This window comes from Hordeum vulgare, chromosome 5H (genome assembly GCF_904849725.1).
Source record: "Hordeum vulgare subsp. vulgare chromosome 5H, MorexV3_pseudomolecules_assembly, whole genome shotgun sequence".
Taxonomy (NCBI): domain Eukaryota; kingdom Viridiplantae; phylum Streptophyta; class Magnoliopsida; order Poales; family Poaceae; genus Hordeum; species Hordeum vulgare.
Genome location: NC_058522.1, coordinates 525,808,939 through 525,828,056, shown reverse-complemented (window position 1 = coordinate 525,828,056; position 19,118 = coordinate 525,808,939). Strand labels below are relative to the sequence as shown.

Below are 19,118 nucleotides of genomic sequence, written 5' to 3'. Positions count from 1 at the left end.
TATCAAATACTAGGATGATCATCTCTGCAAATTTTCAGCTCATTTGAATGAATATAAATAGCACTTGCAGTTCAAAGGGCTCTACTGGACAGAACTGCAAAATATGAGGTAGAGCTCACATACTTGCTTGGACTGAGCTATATTTTGGTTGAGGCTAGATATTTAGGTATATGAAGACACTGTATAAATTTCATACCATCTGGATAAACCAAAGTGGTACTTCCTTCACACAATATCCCTACTGGACAGCATCGTAGGAGAATTACTGGGGGGAAATGGCTAGATAAAATGATCTCAAATTTGGTGGAGAGGTATTTCATAGGTAGGAGAATGTCGTGGTAACATTTCAGAAATTATGGAGCAACATAAAGTACAGTTGCTTCACAATCCAAAATAATGACCAGAGACAAAGATTTGATGTTGTGCTCCCACAGTTGATGAGGTGATGCTCAAATTTGGTGGAGAGTCGTGATTTGAGCATATTAATATCATGGCAAAGTTTCAACTCATTTTAATATTCTTAGCTAGCACCTGCTTTACAAAGCTTCCTATGGATCAGGAACTTTGGAAATTTGCCAAGAAATATTTAATAGCTAAATGAGGTTGAATTTTGGCATGAGTCAATGATATGGATAGGAAAGAGTTCCCAAAAAATTTGAGAGCAAGCAAGCAGATATAAAGGGTACTTGCTTCACAACTTGACAGATATGGCAGGATCATAAATTTTGAGGAATATTTTTAACATGGAAACGAAGGACTTTGTCATATCTGAGGAAGATATGACCCAAAAAGTTTATAAGAATTATTTGGGAATTTTTGGAATGATAGAAATGTGGGTTGCTTCACAACCCAAGGCAACATGGTTGTTCCTTTAATAGAAAAAGGAATATTCCCGGGGAAAAGATTACTAGGATTGGCTCAAGATGGAATTGGCAAGGTCTTGGGATGGTTTGGAGGTTGGCAAGCCACTAGGTAAGAGGAATTGAGGGTGATCCCTTTAGGTTCCAAAACCATCAAGCCACGGAAAAGTAAAACCAGACCAAAATCAGAAGAAAAAGAAATGGGCAAAATCTAGGGTGTTACATTCCATGAGTTCGACAAACCTTAGGTCATCCACTTGAGGGAAATTGTTGTTGTCCTACAAACCTGTGCGCTTGGAGGCCCAACATAGTCTACAAGAATAGAAGCGTGCGTAGACATCAAGCTATTTCTGGCATCGTTGCCGGGGAGGTGAGTGCTCGAAGGTATATCTTTAGAACCTGTAATTAAATCTTTTCGTTTCTTGTTTTTATTTTCACTAGTTACGCTTATGGAAAACTGCACTCTTAGTTCGCTGCTTAGGGAAGGCCGCTTTACCACACCCATGGTAGAGAACTCTCCTCCACCTACTCAATGTATCCCATTCAAAATACCACTTGGGATAATTGAAATAATTAGGAATGATTGTTATGCAGGAGATGGAACAATCAATCCTAGTATTCATTTGTTGAAACTTACAGAACTTTGTGAGTTGTTTAAGATTTCAGGTTTGACAAGAGATGGAGTCATGAGGAAATTATTTGCCTTGTCACTGAAAGGAAAAGCATTGGAATGGTATAGGCTACTAGATGATTCTCACCTATGGGATTGGGAAGATGATGATAATGCTACTTATGATCTTGAAAATCTTTTTGGTACCAACTTCGAAAATGATGATATGGAAAGCTCTAAGCTTGGGGATGATATGATTGCAAGTCCTTTACCCATTAGTGATGTGATAATTGATAATTCTTTTGCTAGTAAGAATAAAGACAAAATGTTTACAAATATACTTGCTAGCAATAATAATGCTCTTCTCTACCACGATGATGTTATAACTCCTATCTATAGTGATTGTAAAGATACCTATGACATAAGGAGAAATTATCCATATGAAACTGGTCATAATCATGGAGGGAATTACTCCCTTGCTCAACACCATCTCGCCAATACACAACTAATCTATAGTGTTCAGGTTGTTTATGATAGTCATACTCCCGCTATTACCATTGAGAAAGATTATGCATATGTTGAGAGTAAGAGTACCTTTTTGCATGTGGATCATGGTGACAATGCTTTATGTGATACTTATATTGTTGAGTTTATTCATGATCCCACTGGAAATTATTATGAGAAGGGAACATATGCTTATAGATATTTCAATAATATCAAGTTCCCTCTCTTTATGTTGAAGGTTTTGAAGTTGCACTTGTTTTGCCTTCCTATGCGCATTGGTTTGTGCTTCAATGAATTATTCTATTGCAATATTCCCATGCATAGGAAGCATGTTAGACTTAAATGTGTTTGTTATTTACTTCTTGATGCTCTCTTTTGTTCTACAACTCTTATTCGTACGAGTGCATCATTAAAATATTAAGCCTATCTTTATGGCTATAAAGAAAGAGCTCTAGGGAGACAACCCTTGTTATCTTTACTTTGAGTTTTTAATTTCAGTTTTTAGTAGTCTTGATGTGCGTTACTACTGTAGCAACATCATTATATCTGTATTTTTAAGCTTTGTGCCAAGTTTTAGCCTCCGATTGCAAGAAAATCAAAAGTTGTGACATGTTGTCCAGAAACAGATTCTCTCTGCTTGACGGAAAATCACCAAAAATCACCAGATAATCTTTTTGATCTGAATTTTTTTGACTGTATGCCCTATACAATTTTATTTTTGGCATCTGTTCTGAGTCTTTTGATTTGAGTTGCATAAGTGCACTGAAAAAATTATTTACTACGTGCTGGTCTATTTTTCACAGATTCTGCCACGTTTTGCGTTTTCATCGTTTTGCAAATCTTAAGCTTGCTTTTTCTTTGCAATATTTTTTGAAATCTTGAGAAACAATAGCTCTTCATGAAAATCTTTATTTCCAGTGGAGGAAAAATATTTTATTATGGGTACTAACCATTCTAATCAGCCTATGATGAGTTTTGTATGAAGGGAGTTTTCAAGTATGCGGTGGAAGATGATGAAAGAAGATCCAGGAGTGTCAAGCACTCAAGCTTGGGGATGCCCCCATGCACCCCAAGAAATATTCAAGGAGACTCAAGCGTCTAAGCTTGGGGATGCCCCCGTGCATCCCCTTCTCCATCAACAATCATTAGTTCGTCCTTCTCCATGCTATATTTTTATCACTTCATATGTTATGTGCTATGCTTGGAGTGTCCCGCTCTTTAATTTTTAGTTTGTCTTGGTTTGCTTGTTGTTCATAACAAGTTGGACCCTAGCCTTCTTTGTTTGGGAGAGAAACATGCTCCACTCCACCCTAGAACACAACATAGGTTCTCATGGTTATATTTGTGTGTGTTATTTATCTTTTCACAGCTGTTGTCATGCTTAGCTCTTAGTTTTCATGCTTTATCTTTTTAACAAATTTTATTTAGGTTGCTTTTGGAACTCACTTGAGTTATCATGCTTATCTTGTTTAGAGAGTTGGCTTCTTGCACTGAGTTGTGTGTCTTGCATGAGTAGGTAATTGAGGTTGCTATTTAAGTATAGTAGTAACTTGTAATAGTTTTGAGGTATTTATTTGAGTAATGTTTGGACTTTTGGTGTCAAGAGCTTGAGCCTATTAGTGATAGGTGTCTTATTTTGGGCAACCCATTTGTATTTTCAAAACTAAAAAAATAGTTGCGAACTCTGGCTACTAGGTGGAACTCAAATTCATATCCATATGGACGTATTTAATTGGTTTTGCCTTATACTTATTTTAACTACTTCAGACCCAATAAGTTTTGGGACCATGTTGTACTTAAATTGTTTTAGGTACATTGGAGAACCGTTGGGTGTTTGTCTTATTCATGAAGGTGGTGGCACTACGAGGAAATTAGAGATAAGCTTGGATATTCTATTGATATACAACTTCATACCAATGCTATCTCGATAACAAGTACTCCCTCCATTCCCTTATACAAGGCCACTATGGAAAATACATTTTGCATCTATACAAGGCACCGACAGTAATCGAGGTAACATTAATGATGTTTCCTCATACTAGCAACTTGTTTAATAATTGTGTGCATGTATTCATAATGACACTTGACTACTTTCTTCTCACTCATTCGTTACATGCATGCAGCGTATTAATGATTCTAGTTAACAAAAAGAAAACTTGACTTTCTAACCGATCATTAAATTTTGCCTTGGTACCCGTAATATGAGTTTGTGGCCTTGTATAAGGGAATGGAGGAGTATCTAATTCATGCATATATAGAGAAATGGGTTCAACCCTGTGTAGGTTTCATCATGGCATGATTAACATTTGTTTAAAAGTCGTGCTTCTTGCATGTTGTTAAAAAATAAGGCTACTTTATTTCAAATGTGAGTCATTTGAGTAGAAGCATATAATGGGGTTCTATAAAATCATATTCATGATTCACTTATCCTAAAACATGCCAATTAAGCAATTCATTGCATATCAATTCATAGAATGTCCCCTCGTGTGTAATTTTGATGAAATTGCAAAAGCACTATATTTTCTTGTGGTATTTGCTACCTTACTTAGTAATTCATTGTTATGCAAACGATATCAATTTGTACCATGTGCCTTGCTCTTATCGTAGGATCACAATTGTATAATAATGGATTCACTTGTGCATACTTGTTCTTGTCAATTGTGAATATTTTGTGTATGCAAGTTTCCTTATGGATACATAGACCACTATTTTCCATTTAGAAAATTTAATACATAAGAAAGTTCATATCTTTCCTTGATATCATTTACACCTTGTCGATCACTTGGTTGTTTCCTTTTCGATTCTTTGGTAGTCTTGGTAGGAGGTTGTGAAGTGAGTGCGTGTATGTTTTGCATATAATCTTGGGCACTCATGTGTTTTGAATGTATTCTCGACCCATATTTATCATCATGATCGAACTGGACATCTCGACCCATGGTTAGGAGGATAGTGATATCTTGTGTCCGCTACAGTTCAAGTATGAGACTTGATATTGGTGCTCGCAGTTCTTTGTTTTTTTCAGTCCTTACGGCGATGCGCGTTCAGTGATAGGAGACATTCCCGTGGACTATGAAGATGTCAATGGCGACTTCGTTAATATCAAGATGACATGTCGGCTCTGTCTCCCAGAGATGTTTATAGTGAGGATATGCGTGCTGCGCGTCGGTATGAACGCCCAAGGTGGTTCACTCTTAAATTCTTGAAGGACCCGATTGTAATTTTTACATCTTGTGGGGTGCTTTGTATACCTCCCCGTTGTATCTCACACGTGGAAGAGAAAAAGAACTATCGTGACACGTTCACCGTGGACATTTGCCCGTCTACTTATCCCTTGCTTGAAATCAATGTAAATAAAACACATGTATTTCTGTATTTTTTACAAGTGTATTTAAAATGAAAACGACGTTCCAAACAAGGACTTAGCGTGAATTTTTTTTTTGATCCCGCCCACAATTCATTTTCCTTCGAGACGATCCCGCCCATAAATCCCGCCATGCCCACCGATCCGCTCCCCAACGCATCCCGTCCGTCCATCCAAAGCGGGGCGAACCGCCTCACACCGCTCCACGTCACCAATCCGCGGCACCAGCCCATCCACCAATCAGCGCGCACCGCCTCCCAGCTATAAAACCACCACCCCTCCTCCTCCTTTCCCCACAGCAACCGAAATTCCCCAACCTCTCCCGCACCCAACCCTAATCCCCACCCCCGCAGCCACCTACCCCGACCCCATGGCGCCCAAGGCCGAGAAGAAGCCGGCGGCGAAGAAGCCCGTGGAGGAGGAGCCGGCCGCGGAGAAGGCCGAGAAGGCGCCCGCCGGGAAGAAGCCCAAGGCCGAGAAGCGGCTGCCTTCCGCCGGCAAGACCTCCGCCAAGGACGGCGACAAGAAGGCCAAGAAGAAGAACAAGAAGAGCGTGGAGACGTACAAGATCTACATCTTCAAGGTGCTCAAGCAGGTCCACCCCGACATCGGCATCTCCTCCAAGGCCATGTCCATCATGAACTCCTTCATCAACGACATCTTCGAGAAGCTCGCCGGCGAGGCCGCCAAGCTCGCGCGCTACAACAAGAAGCCCACCATCACCTCCCGCGAGATCCAGACCTCCGTCCGCCTCGTCCTCCCCGGGGAGCTCGCCAAGCACGCGGTCTCCGAGGGCACCAAGGCCGTCACCAAGTTCACCTCCTCTTAGGTTCGCCCGCCCGCCCGCCCGCCCCTCCTCCTGGTGACCGCCGTCGATCCCCGCGGTGGATCCGCCTGCGTATCTAGAGATATATATTGGTAGTATTAGTAGTGCTTGATGGAAATCGTTGGACTGATGTTGGTTCGTGTGCGTAGTCGTGGTTGGTTGTAAGAGGATGTTCCGGTGGTGCTACTTCTCTTTGGTCGATCTGAATATTAATGGAACATTATGTGCTACTCTGAATTTGTGATGCATCGTATTAAGAGTAGTTATATTTGACATTCTGTGTGTGCTGTGCTCGATGAATTTGTGATGCTATTATATGGTTTTTGATCCGTCGTCCGTTGTGTGCTAGTGTACCTAATTTTGTTGTTCCTAGCGGCAATTGAATCAAGTAGACCTAATTTGGGTGTTGCAATTGGCATTTTGTATTTTGCTAGTTCCATTGTTGCCATTGGTGAGGCTGATATATTAGATGGCTAATTGCCATAGTGCCCAGTGTTAGCTTGTTACCAGTATTAGATATCTGCAGGATGCAGCAATACACTTCGATGTTTATATTTGTGTCTTGTTTTTCAATGTCATCTTCTGCATGCATTTGTACATGTCAGCCTGTCAAACTGTAGTATGTCACTGTTAATCCTTACTTGATTTGCTTGCCTGTCACCATTATCAGCCTGTCTCACATTTCTGCTAAGCTACTTGGTTATTTGTTATCCTAACTAACATGACTCTTGGTTATTGGTTATCCCTTCTAATCTTGCTATAGATTATCCGTTGTGCTCTTCTGCCTGTTTGATCTGAGTATTATTGGAACAATATCTGCTACTCTGAATTTGTGCTGAATCATATTAAAAGTAGTTATATTTGACATTTGGTGTGCCGTGATTGATGAATTTGCGATGGTTATGTTATTTTTATCCGGCCTGTTGTGCACCGTTTGTGCTACTTTACCTAGATCTGTTGTTTTTGGCCAGTGCTTGCCAAAGGCATAAAAGTAGTCACAATTGAATCAAATAGACCTAACTTGGGTGTAACAATTGGCTTTTAAGTAGTTCTCTTGCCAGTTCCATTATTTCCATGGGTGGCACAGACATGTTAGCTGGACCATAATTGCCATGTTGCCCAATGTTGTTTATTAGTATCAGTTATCTGCAAGCTGCAGCAATACACTTCCAGTTTGATATTTATGTCTTTATTTTGAATATCATCTTTTGCATGCTTTGGAACTCATCAGCCTGTCAAGCTGTAGTATGTTACCATTAGCACCTACTGCCGGTTAGAATTTTTTTGCTTGTCACCGTTAGTAGCCTGTCACACATTTCTGCTATGATATTTGGTTATTGGTTATCCATTCTAACATGACTCTTGGTCATTGGTTATCCCTTCTAACTTGGTTATAGCGTATCCTATCTTATTAGGCCATGGGTTATCCATTGTAACCTGCTTATAGCTTATCCATTTATGCTTGATGAATTTCTGTTTGTTATTTGTTTTTGAACCAAGCTGCCTGCTGGTGTGCACCTGGGTGTGTTAGTTTACCTAGTTCTGTAGTTTTGATCCACTCCATGTCAATTGTATAAAGATAGTCTGAAACTGAATCAAATATGAATACTTGGGGTTTGAACTAACCAGAACATATGGCTGTTTAGTATTGATCTTCTTGGTTTACTTGCCCAGGTTAATTCCTGCCATATGTGGCATTGATATTAGTTGGCTAATTGCATGTTACCCCATTCTATGCTTGTATTGATTTATGTCTTGATTTTGACTGTGTCACTATTAATAATACCTACTGCCTGTTAAATTTAGTTTCTTGGTATCAGATTAGAAATGATAATGCATTTCTGCTATGATACATTACTCTTGGTTGTTGGTTGCCCATTGTTACCTGTCTATATAGGTTATCTAATGTAATGATGCATTTCTGCTATGATACATGGCTTCCATCTCATGCTCTGTTCTTCTGTGTGATGGTTATATGATTTTGTGTCTGTGCACCTTGCTTGCTAGTTTCTCTATTTTTTTTCTGCACTACTTGTAAATTGACCAAAATTAGTCTGCAGCCGAATCCAATAGGTCTTAACTGGTGTGTAACTTACTGTTCCAAACGCCTGCCAAAGCAGTCAAAGTAGTATTACAGCGTAGTATATTTAAGGAACCTGCATTTTGCATAGAGCACACCTAGGCGGGTTTATTCTTGCAATTAAGGCCCTGTTTCTTTAAAAAGTCTTAGGACTTTTTTTTAATCCCAACCAAAAAGTCTCTAGTCCCTACCCGTTTCTTTTCAAGGACTAAACATGGACTAGAGGTCATTAAATGACATGCAAAAAGATCATGTTACTCCTAGTAATATACTAGAAGTTATTAAATGACATGCTAAAAGTAGGGGCATTGTTGGAAAAAAAGGCAAAAAAGTCTCAAAAAGTCCCTTCCATAGGGACTTCTTCCTTTAGTCCCAAATACCCCTTTTAGTCTCTAAAAATCCCTCCTGTTTCTTTCACATGGGACTAAAAGGAATTTTTTTTAATCCGTATATCAAAAAGTCACTGGAAAGAAACACCCCCTAACAGTACTGATATTAGTGGGCTCGCTACTTGCCCTGTGAGCTTACTGCTGGTTACCTGCAGGAATACTGGCACACAGTGTAAAACCTTCAGCTTAGTGTCCATCTCTTGATTTTGAGTGCTTTTGCGTGCAGACAAACAAAGCAGTCTGTGTATGGTATGTCATGTTGATTGTTTGGGACAGAAAGTTCATCTTCTCACGGAATTAATACCTTACCGCTTGCTAGAAATTGGTTGCATGTGATGTGTGTGTGGTATCAGATTGCAAGCTTGAACTTTGAATTAGTAACAGCTTGAACTTTGAATTAGTAACTCCAACCGGCCGAAGCAAACGGACAATGGGTTAGCCTGATGGACACCAACTTCCGCTTTTGTGTTTGGATTGTCGCATGCGGTGAACGTTGGCCTAACCTAAAAGAAATGCAGACATTTCCAAAAATAAATGTAAATTAATGTATTAAACATTATAACCGGCCACGAAGACCGGCGAGAGTCCGCGCGTTTCATTTATATTAATTGAACATTAAAGAAAACTAAACTGCGCACTACCCTAGGTGTCGGGGCCTGTGAGGTCGGGCTGTGCCAGCGGGGGGGGGGGGGACAGTGTTGATGGCGGCGGTAGCGCAACACGGGCGCACTCCTCCGTCAGGCATAGCGCCCTCCTATGCTGGAGGTAGACAACCTCCTCTGGGTGCAGTGTGCGGGGATAGACGACCGGGGGGGGGGGGGGGCTTGTTTTGTGTGAATCCGGCCATGACTGCAGACTAGGGTTTGGTCGCCGACGAGGGAACAGAGAGGTGGCGAGATGAGGATGGGGGTCTAGAAGCCGATGAGGCCGAACCCCACCGCATGTCCGGATTAAAAATGACCGACCGCGGTCGTTGACGCGTGGGTCCGTGAAGGGTGATCGTCATTAATTAAGTTGACGGTGAATAGTTGGACGACCTACGGGTGTGGATGGGACGGACACTGAAAGGGCGCGCGTCCGCATCAATGCATTTTAGCCCCAAATTTGGTCGGAAATAGATCAACGCGGACGCGTTTTGGCAATGTGTTCGTGCGTTCGACCATCACATTTGTCCGCGAGATCCAAACGAACGGCGGCAGATAAAATGGATCCCTTCGTTGGAGTTGCTCTTAGCATGGTGTAACTTGACTGTTTGATGGAAGTAATCATCCTACTCCCTCCGTTCCAAAATATAAGACCTTTTAAAGATTTAACTAGGAGACTACATACGGAGCAAAATGAGTGAATCTATATTCTAATATATGTCTATGTACATCCGTATGTAGTTTATAGTGTAATTTTTAAAAGGTCTTATATTTAGGAACGGAGGGAGTACATGATAAATCATTGCATCTGTTGAGTGACATACAAAAGGGAGGGGAATTTCGGCTAGTGATTGCTGCTCCAGTTTCTAGGTGCCTGCAACAAGTAAGAGTATTTGCCTACTTGAAGCATATGCAGACCATAATTGTTTCTAGGGCCAGTTCTTTTGAGCAAATTATAAGCAATCTTGACCTGGAAAATCCTAAGCAAAAAGAATTTGATGGACTCTTCAAATTTTTGACAAGATTATGTAAAATCCTAGTGCAATCCAAAATCTTCACAAAACATGGATTTTTCCAGAATCTGAGATTTTCGCTAGTCCCTCAAAAGAAAACGGTTCGAGTTAAACGAGTACCCCTATCGTAACTGATTATTATGGTCATAATGCCACCGAGCCCGCACGACTTGTACAGAGAAAATCGAGCGCCCCTCCCCCGAAGCTAGCTGCAGCCCCTTCCCGTCCCGCGGTCCTCCACGGTGAGGTATTCTCTCTCTCCCAATTCTTTGTTCATCTATTTTTTCAGCTATAAATCTAATTATTTTGTTGCATAGATGGATGAACCGGGATACAGAGAAGAGTGCAAGGTAGAAGAGGGATGCAGAGGAGAGGGCAAGGGAGAAGAGGGTAGTAGAGAGATTTCAATACACAACTCTTCTCTCTCTCCCAATTCTTTGTTCATCTGTTTTTTCCAGCTATAAATCTAATTATTTTGTTGCATAGATGGATGAACCGGGATACAGAGAAGAGTGCAAGGTAGAAGAGGGATGCAGAGGAGAGGGCAAGGGAGAAGAGGGTAGTAGAGAGATTTCAATACACAACTCTTCTCTCTCTCCCAATTCTTTGTTCATCTGTTTTTCCAGCTATAAATCTAATTATTTTGTTGCATAGATGGATGGACCGGGATACAGAGAAGAGTGCAAGGTAGAAGAGGGATGCAGAGGAGAGGGCAAGGGAGAAGAGGGTAAGGGAGAAGAGGGTAGTAGAGAGATTTCAATACACAACTCTTCTCTCTCTCCCAATTCTTTGTTCATCTGTTTTTCCAGCTATAAATTTTATTATTTTGTTGCATAGATGGATGGACCGGGATACAGAGAAGAGTGCAAGGTAGAAGAGGGATGCAGAAGAGAGGGCAAGGGAGAAGAGGGTAGTAGAGATATTTCAATACACAACTCTTTTTAGAATTTGAAACTAAAATTTCTAAAAAAAGACGGTGATAGATTCTGAGAGAAGCAGATTCTAAGAGAATTTTTGAGAATCTTGTGTGAAAAGAAGGTCCTAATCAGGTTTCACTTGGAGGCATTGCCTTGTTTCTTGTAGACCTGGAAAAGTTAACGAGCAATGACAAGAAATGTTGGATCGTGCGCACTTCCCGTGCTGTTTATTTGGTTCGTTCTCTTCTCCTTTTTACACTGTTGCGCTCTGGCTGCTTTTAAGACGTGTACATGCAGCTGGAGTGCGATGGATATGGATTTGTGCCTTGAAACTGTGTGGTTCCTCCTCTTGTGCAATCTACTCCGGTTGATCAAAGTAGCTAAGAGCATCTATAATCGTGTACGATAAATATGCCCCTTAAATGTCCGCGACATGCCTCAAATTAGCATAACTACAACTGGACATCTCATATTAGATTTTTAAATCCGTATAAAAGCATGAAAATAAAAAAAAAACTACGTATATGTAGATCATCTAGGTACTCCTCATCGAAGATGTCGACCATCTCCATGCTCGGCTCCGGGTACATGGCGGTAGCTGCTGCTTCGACTGCCCTACTCAATTTGGTGAAAAGCGCGTCGGACTCCACTTGTTTCTGCTGGAGGAACTGCTGCTCCGCCATCTCCTTGGCTTGGTCGACGACAAACTCCGTCTCCGCCATATTGAACCCCGGAGCAGGCTGCTCTGGCTCGTCTATCGGATCCGCCACTTTCATCGGCTCCGGCAACTGCTCTCCCTCCTCTTCTGGTTGCCACTCCTCCTTCGGCTCCGGCAAGTCTAGAGGCAGCCCGACAGCGATGCGGGCGGCTCGCCTTGCCCGGATCTCCTCCTCGATCAGCCTCCGACGCTCCGGCGTGAGCATCATGTAGGTGGTGATTTTTTTACGGACCATGCCGATGTTGGGAGAGAGGGGGGGGGGACTAGCCCGGGTGACGGTGCAGAGAGGGAGGTGGATGGGCGGGGTTGGGGGACGCCGGCTGGCTTAAATAGCGAAGGAGAAGGTGTCCGTTGGACCGTCAGGGTTTAAAACGATTCCACATTGAACTCCATTGTCAACCCTACGTGTCCGGACGCTCCGGCCCATATTTATGTTGGATATAAGATGTGCCGATGAGTTCGAACGTTTGAGGCTCCCGTTCAAGGGTCAGATTCTTGTGACCGGATAGTGGTCGGATGACCGCCTAGACGTTTGAGACCGGTTTGGAACGACTGATGCTCTGATCTTCTATCTTCCGCAAGCTCACTATTGCTTCCCCTTGTGCCCCGATCTGATCAGCATTGACTGATCTCGTGCACGGGAGCTCGCCAGCCGCTGATTTCTGAAAATAAAATGTTCCACTGTTGTCCGCGTCCGTCTGCCTGGTCCAGTGACCAGAGACGAAAATGCACATTACTTTTCGTTTTGCTGAAGTGGGAGCAGAAATCTCCTCAGCGAAACGACAAGCATCATGCCGGGGCACAAACTCGTTGTGAGCCGGCAAATGGGCGATGCCCTTGGTCGACATTGAACCATTGCGGATAAGGGGCTATGTCTTGATGTTTACCATATCTGCAAACCTGTGCCTGGCTCGTTCTGTATTTTGCCGTCAGAGTGTTCGACTAAAAAAGTTTAGAGGATGAAGCGGCACAAGTTTTTGAACCAAAAAACATTAAACCGGTGTAGACAAGACGACCAGTGTTTATGCAAAGCAAAATAACCATCATCTCACCCACGACCACAAGCGAGTAGCGGCAGTAGGCAACCTACACAATTCTTCTTCCACGAGGGACGCCGCGACGACCAACCAAAGCGTTCACCGATCCGCACCACCAAAACGGAAACCAAAAAAAAAAAAAAAAAAACAGCACCAGACCGACCAGCATCACACGACGACCACGACCGCCCACCACCATCATGATGATTACGACTACTACTTGGCAAAGCCGAAGCAGCTGCAGCCCTGCGAGCTGTGCTCGGGGACGGCGGGGGTCATGCTCTTGCCCTTGGTGGTGTCGATCCTCTCCAGCATCGCCACCACCTCCGCCATCTCCGGCCGGTGGTCCGGGTTGCCGTCCCAGCACCGCGTCATGATCTCCGACAGCGGCTTGGGGCAGCACCGCGGGATGTCGGGCCGGATGCCCAGCTTCACCACGTGGTACGAGATGTCGGCGATGCTGTAGTTCGGGTATGCCAAGGCGCAGCAGTACGTCTCCCACAGCAGGACGCCGAAGCTGTACACGTCACACTTGTGGTCGTACGGCCGCCCCTCCAGCACCTCGGGGGCCATATACCCCAGCGTGCCCGTCTGCCCCGTCATGTTGTCGTCGTCCTGCGCCTCCACCCGCGCCACCCCGAAATCAGCAATCTTCACCGACTTCTTCCTGTCCAGCAGCATGTTCTCCGCCTTCACGTCCCGGTGCACGATCTTCTGCGAGTGCAGGTAGTTCAGCCCTCTCGCCATGTCCAGCGCCAGCTGGACCACCTTCTTGTATGGCAGCTTCTTGTCCCGGTGCTGGAACAGCAGAGTCTTCAGGGTGCCGCCGTGCTGGTACTCCACCACCACCACGCAGCGCTGGCCTGGCCCGTGGCTACTGCCGCCCTTCTTCGCCGCTGGTATCTTCAGCTGGGACGTCCCCATTGACGCCCCCACGAACTACACACAAATAGACATGACACAGTTCATTGTTAATTTCACCGAGCACTCGCTTAAAATTGATCAGGTACTAGCATCTAATGTGTACAAATCAGGTACCTTTGTAACATTGGGGTGATCAAGCTTCTGCCACACGGCCACCTCCTTCTCAAAGGCCTCCCGGTGCTTCGATGAGCTCTCCTGACCTTCCTGCCCCCAGTCCAGCACCTTCACTGCATCATACGAAAAATACTCTCCAGGTAAATGACTAAAGCTACTGTCACTACTATTATCATGAATAACAGAACATGTAACAGTGCAAATCTGATGTCCATAACAGATAGATACTGGAAATATTTAAACTATCAAGTTGCGGGGGAAGCCATGACTGAACAAAGCTAGAGCATTCTATAGTCTAACTCTACAAGTGAGATCGAGGAACAGAGAAAGAAATGCCACTGATCTGTTATCTTCAACTTGTTTCCTAACCACAAGAACTGTTTGATTTGTATTTTTTTTCCATGTATGGTGTAATCAAACATCACATTCAATCTATATGATTGGAGAAGTGACATTGAAATGCTATGTTTTTCTTATTTACATATTTTTTCATGTGAATCAACAACGACCTAAATCAACTTTTTTTTTTCTGAACCGGGCTAGCCCTTTCATCAATTTCTGAATTGAAAGAACAAGTTCTTGCCGCAGCAGGGAATGGGAAGGAGAAAAAGCAAGCCCATGCATTCTCAAAACCCTGCGGTGTATGACCACACTCGTGAATCATGACATACACTACAAGGTGAAAAGGACCTAAACCGACTGGCGGCCCTATAAGCAGACTTGTGAAAACACAAATGAAACTAGATTCTTATACTTGGAATATGGCTTCTAATGTATCTTTTCCAATTTCTCCGACTAGCTTTCAAACTACTCCCTCTGTACGTAAATATTTGTAGTTGGGGAGAACTAGACTAGTTCTCCCCAACTACAAGTATTTAGGTGCAGAGGGAGTAGTTAAGTTGAGTAATGGATAAAAGCTCAAAAGATAGAACTAAGGTTCAAAATCGTCGATAATACCTAATTGGACCAAAGATAGTATCATCAAAATATAAACAAAAGCTGATAGATTGCGAAATCCATCACCACCGCCAAAAAAGCCACATCGTCATTCTTAACAGCTAATACTTTCACAACGATAAAGTTGGCACACAACGACATGCTTCCCCGTCACCTTCTCCGCCCCCTGCACAACGGCCACTACCTTCACGACGACAAAACTGGCACCCAACCATGTTCTAAGCATATCGTCATGCTTCTCCCGCCACCATCTCCGCCCCTCCACAACGGCCATTACCTTCACAACAACAAAATTGGCACCCAACCATGTTCCTAGTATATCGTCATGCTTCCCCTGTCACTTTGTCTGCCCCCTCCACAACGACAAAACCGGCACCCAACCATGTTCCTCGTATACCGACATGCTTCCCCCGTCGCCTTCTCCGCTCCTTCCACAAAGGCAACCAAACATGTTCCTACTATACCGGCATGCTTCCCCCGTCACCTTCTCGGCCCCTTCACAACGGCTAATACCTTTACAACGACAAAACTGGCAACCTATCATGTTCCTAGTATACCGACACGCCCCCTGCCCCCCCCCCCCAATCACCTTCTCCGTCCCTTCCACCACTCATTACACATACATCACTCAATACCAACTATGGTGATAACAAGGTACCGCATGGAATTACTATGTGAAGCCATCAATCTCTCTTTTAGCAATTGCTGCCATGTCAATTTAAAATGTTGACATATCTAACAATACATTCTACACGTCTTAAAACACAATCAATAAACCTTTTTAAATTTAACACTAACCTATGAAAACTTATTTGGACAAGGGTATCACTAGATTAGTTATGAAAACATCCTGACAATTTCATTACAATGAATTGTGAGTGCATCCCCAATATTGTTGATAACATGGCAGCATTAAGGGTGTGCTTGACTTGCAGCCCCAATAATATATTTTTTTTTTGGCAATGGGCAAGTCAAGATTTGCAATGTCAAAACTTGCCAGCGTTTGATAACTTTTACTATGAACTAGTTGCCTCAATTGGTTGGTAAGTGGTGAGAGACATGCAACTTGAAATGGGCAAGCCAATGATTTGGCCACCATACAATCATTAGCCTAATATTTGGCATTGGCTTGCGAGTTTCCTTTTTTTGGGTGAGAAAGCTAGTGTAGCAGGGGCTGCAAACCAAGCACGACCCAGATCTCTCGCCATCCTAAATTGCTTTGAGAAAAGAAAAATACTACTGTATGAAGCAGATGGCAATCAGGCGAAACAGACTACTAGAAGAGACACATGATTGAATGATACAGGCGATAGAGGGGGGGAGCGCGTTTGATTTGTTTCACCTGCGACGTCGTTGCCGTCGTAGGTGCCGCGGTAGACGACGCCGAAGGTGCCGCTGGCGACCTGGTTCTGGATGTCGAGCTTGGCGAGGTCGATCTCCCACTCGAGGAGCTCCCCCGGCTGCGCGGGGGAGGCGCCCCGCTGCTGATCCAGCCAGACCTTGGAGCGCGTCTTCTCGAGCTGCATGTCGAGGTTGACGAGGTCGAAGCCGTCGGCCCGCAGGTAACCCTCGCCGTCGGCCGCCCTCATCTCGACGCCGCCGCTGCTGCCGAAGCTGCGGCTGCCGCTGGCGCCGGCGCCGCTGCTGCTGCCGGTGGCCGTGAGGGAGTTCATCAGATCGCCCGGCCGACGGATCGATCGGTAAACCGATCTCCCCCCTTTCCGTGCCGGCTAGCTAGCTAGATCGCAGCTAATGCGGCGCCTACGCCCGGACCGCGGAGAGGAGGTGGCCCGGATCGATCCTGTGTCCGCCCATGGGATGGATGGGGAGGAAAGGATTTAAAGCCGGGCGCGTGCGTGACGCCCGATCGGCTTGGACCGTAATGGCGATCCTCGGCTGGCTCCGGACCTATCTATCCACTCCACCCACCTCCCGCCGACGGACGCAAGCTCGCCCGGTCGCAGATGGGAACAAACGAGGCAGGCAGGCAAGCAACAACAAAGGAATCAACCGCGCGGGTGGAGGCGGGGTGGGGTAAGACGAAAACGACGCGGCGGGGAGAGATCGCAATCAGACAAAAGCGGAGCGAAGACCCGCGCGCGGATCGAATTAGCCGCGGAGGATGGACGAACGAATGCCGGTCGGATCGGCGGCCTCGTCGTCGGAAGAGGATCGCAGGCGGCGGCGGCGGCGGCGGCGGCGAGGAGGAGGAGCGGAGCCGGCGCGACGGGAGGCGAGATCTGCCTATTTTTAGGAGGGAGGCGCGTAGGGGGGCTGTTAATTCGGGAATGCGAGGGGGAGGGATTAGAAATGCGCGACGGGGAACGGGGATGGACGGCGACGGGGAGGCGAGAGGCAAGGGGAGGGCCGTTTTGTTTATTACCCGTTCCGTTGGCCAGAATCCAGGAGCGGAGCGGCGCAGCGACCGTTCCTCGCCCCCATGGGCCGTTGACTCTCTCGCCCGCTCTGTGCGCTAGGGCGGCAGTGGTATATTCTGCTGTTGTGCGCCGCGAAGGTGCGTGCCCCGCTTTGGCTCACCTCACCTCTTCCGTTCTGGTTCTCTCTGCTTCTGCGTCTCCGATGATGGTGACACGTTGTGATCTCTTCCGCGGAAATGGCAGCGGGGGATAGGAAAATTCGTTGGGTTTTTAATGGGATTGGTCAAAACTGTGAATGAATTATGCGAACCGGTCATGGGATTTCTCTGTTTTCTGGTAGTTTTTGGTCTAAGTGAAAATGATTAACTTGTATTGATTGATAGCATGAGTACAGTTTATATATGGAAACCGTGTAAAATTCGTCGGATGATAATGGAAGAAACATAAGCTGCTCGCGCTGCTCGACACATGCCCCGGCTCGCCTTATCTCTTTGACCACATTTCTCCTTCACACGTTATCTGTCGTGGTTTTGTCACGACACATGTCCTTGTGAAAGGATTTAGTGATGGAGCCATCGCACCTTGATAGCGACTCAAAGAGGGTGAGCGGAAACGAGACTCAGGTTTACCCAGGTTCGGCCCCTTCTGTGGAGGTAAAAACCTAAGTCCTGCTTTTTGTATATTGATGGTGGATTCGATTACAAGAAGGATGTAACTCGCCTGACCTAGCTCTCAATGGATTCTAACCTAGCCTATCTGCCCTAGAGACTCACCTTTATATACAGGTCGAGGTCCTAGGGGTTACAAAGTCCTAGCCACGTTACAAACCGTGGCTTTTCATATCTCTAAGTCGCCGTGTCTCCCAAGTCAGGAAACCTCCTTGGCGACTTATCTTCCTTCTTAATCTTGAACCGCCATCTAGCTCACGGGCCCTGGCAGCCCTTTGTCAAGGTCTCCTCAGACCTTGGGCCAAGGCTTATCTTGACCGTTAATGTAGAGTCGCCGTTTTCCTTGACCCGACCCAAAAGGGCGGGTTATACCGCAGGTAATATCCCTAACATTAGGCTCCAGATTGACTTGAATTTGTTCATGCCAATAAACCTTCACACTTGTTTTCGGCGACTCATACACGATCTCTGCTCTTCTTCAATAAGTGATGAGTCGCCAGGTCCTTTGTTGGTAACGTCATCTTCCTCACAATTTCTGGGATCTTGATGACATCACTCCCAACGGATCTTTTGTCTTATCATGTCATCCCAAAAATCTAGGCGCCATCATTTCCGGTTTTCAATGTGGCTCCTCGATTCCCGCACCTGTCGTTTCGATTCTGCCCTAGGTCTTTAAGTAGCAGCAGGGGGAGGAGGGGGATCCCCACCTACCTCTATCCATTTCCTCGGCTGCGTCTTCTTCCTCGAGCTCGCATCACGACCAGCACACCATCGCCGAACCTTTGTCGCGGACCAGCCGCTTCTCAAGCTGATCGGGGGCTCGGTCTCCGGCGCAGAACCTCCGCGGCCTTCTTCACTCGTCGTCTTCCTTCTTTAGGTAACCTCCATTTCTCCATTAAACCTAGACCCCGAACCTTCTTAGGGTAGCATCGAAACTCCATGAATGCTAGTTCCTCGCACCGTTAGCCCGTCTAAGTATGGTTTTAGATCCTTCCTCTTAGCAATAAACTGCGGTAGTTCCACCATAATCTCCAGCAAGTTGTATTCTTCCTGCATTGTTTTACAGATCCACACACTGTTTCACAGTGTTTTTGTGTTCTTAGCACCTGAATTTTTGC

The 19,118-nt window shown here is 45.0% G+C and overlaps 2 protein-coding genes across 2 annotated transcripts; one reads left to right on the top strand and one right to left on the bottom strand.

Moving 5' to 3' along the window:
• The first annotated feature begins 5,635 nt into the window (after nt 1-5,635).
• LOC123452195 (histone H2B.1-like) lies at nt 5,636-6,398 on the top strand. The gene has a single exon (XM_045128804.1). The coding sequence runs from the start codon at nt 5,706-5,708 to the stop codon at nt 6,162-6,164; it is 459 nt and encodes a 152-aa protein (XP_044984739.1). The 5' UTR covers nt 5,636-5,705; the 3' UTR covers nt 6,165-6,398.
• Nucleotides 6,399-12,896: 6,498 nt separating this feature from the next.
• On the bottom strand, nt 12,897-17,291 carry LOC123452194 (serine/threonine-protein kinase STY13-like). Its single transcript, XM_045128802.1, has 3 exons — nt 16,297-17,291; nt 13,998-14,110; nt 12,897-13,898 (listed from the first exon to the last, which is right to left on the bottom strand). The coding sequence occupies exons 1-3, from the start codon at nt 16,625-16,627 to the stop codon at nt 13,176-13,178; spliced, it is 1,167 nt and encodes a 388-aa protein (XP_044984737.1). The 5' UTR covers nt 16,628-17,291; the 3' UTR covers nt 12,897-13,175.
• Nucleotides 17,292-19,118: the final 1,827 nt, after the last annotated feature.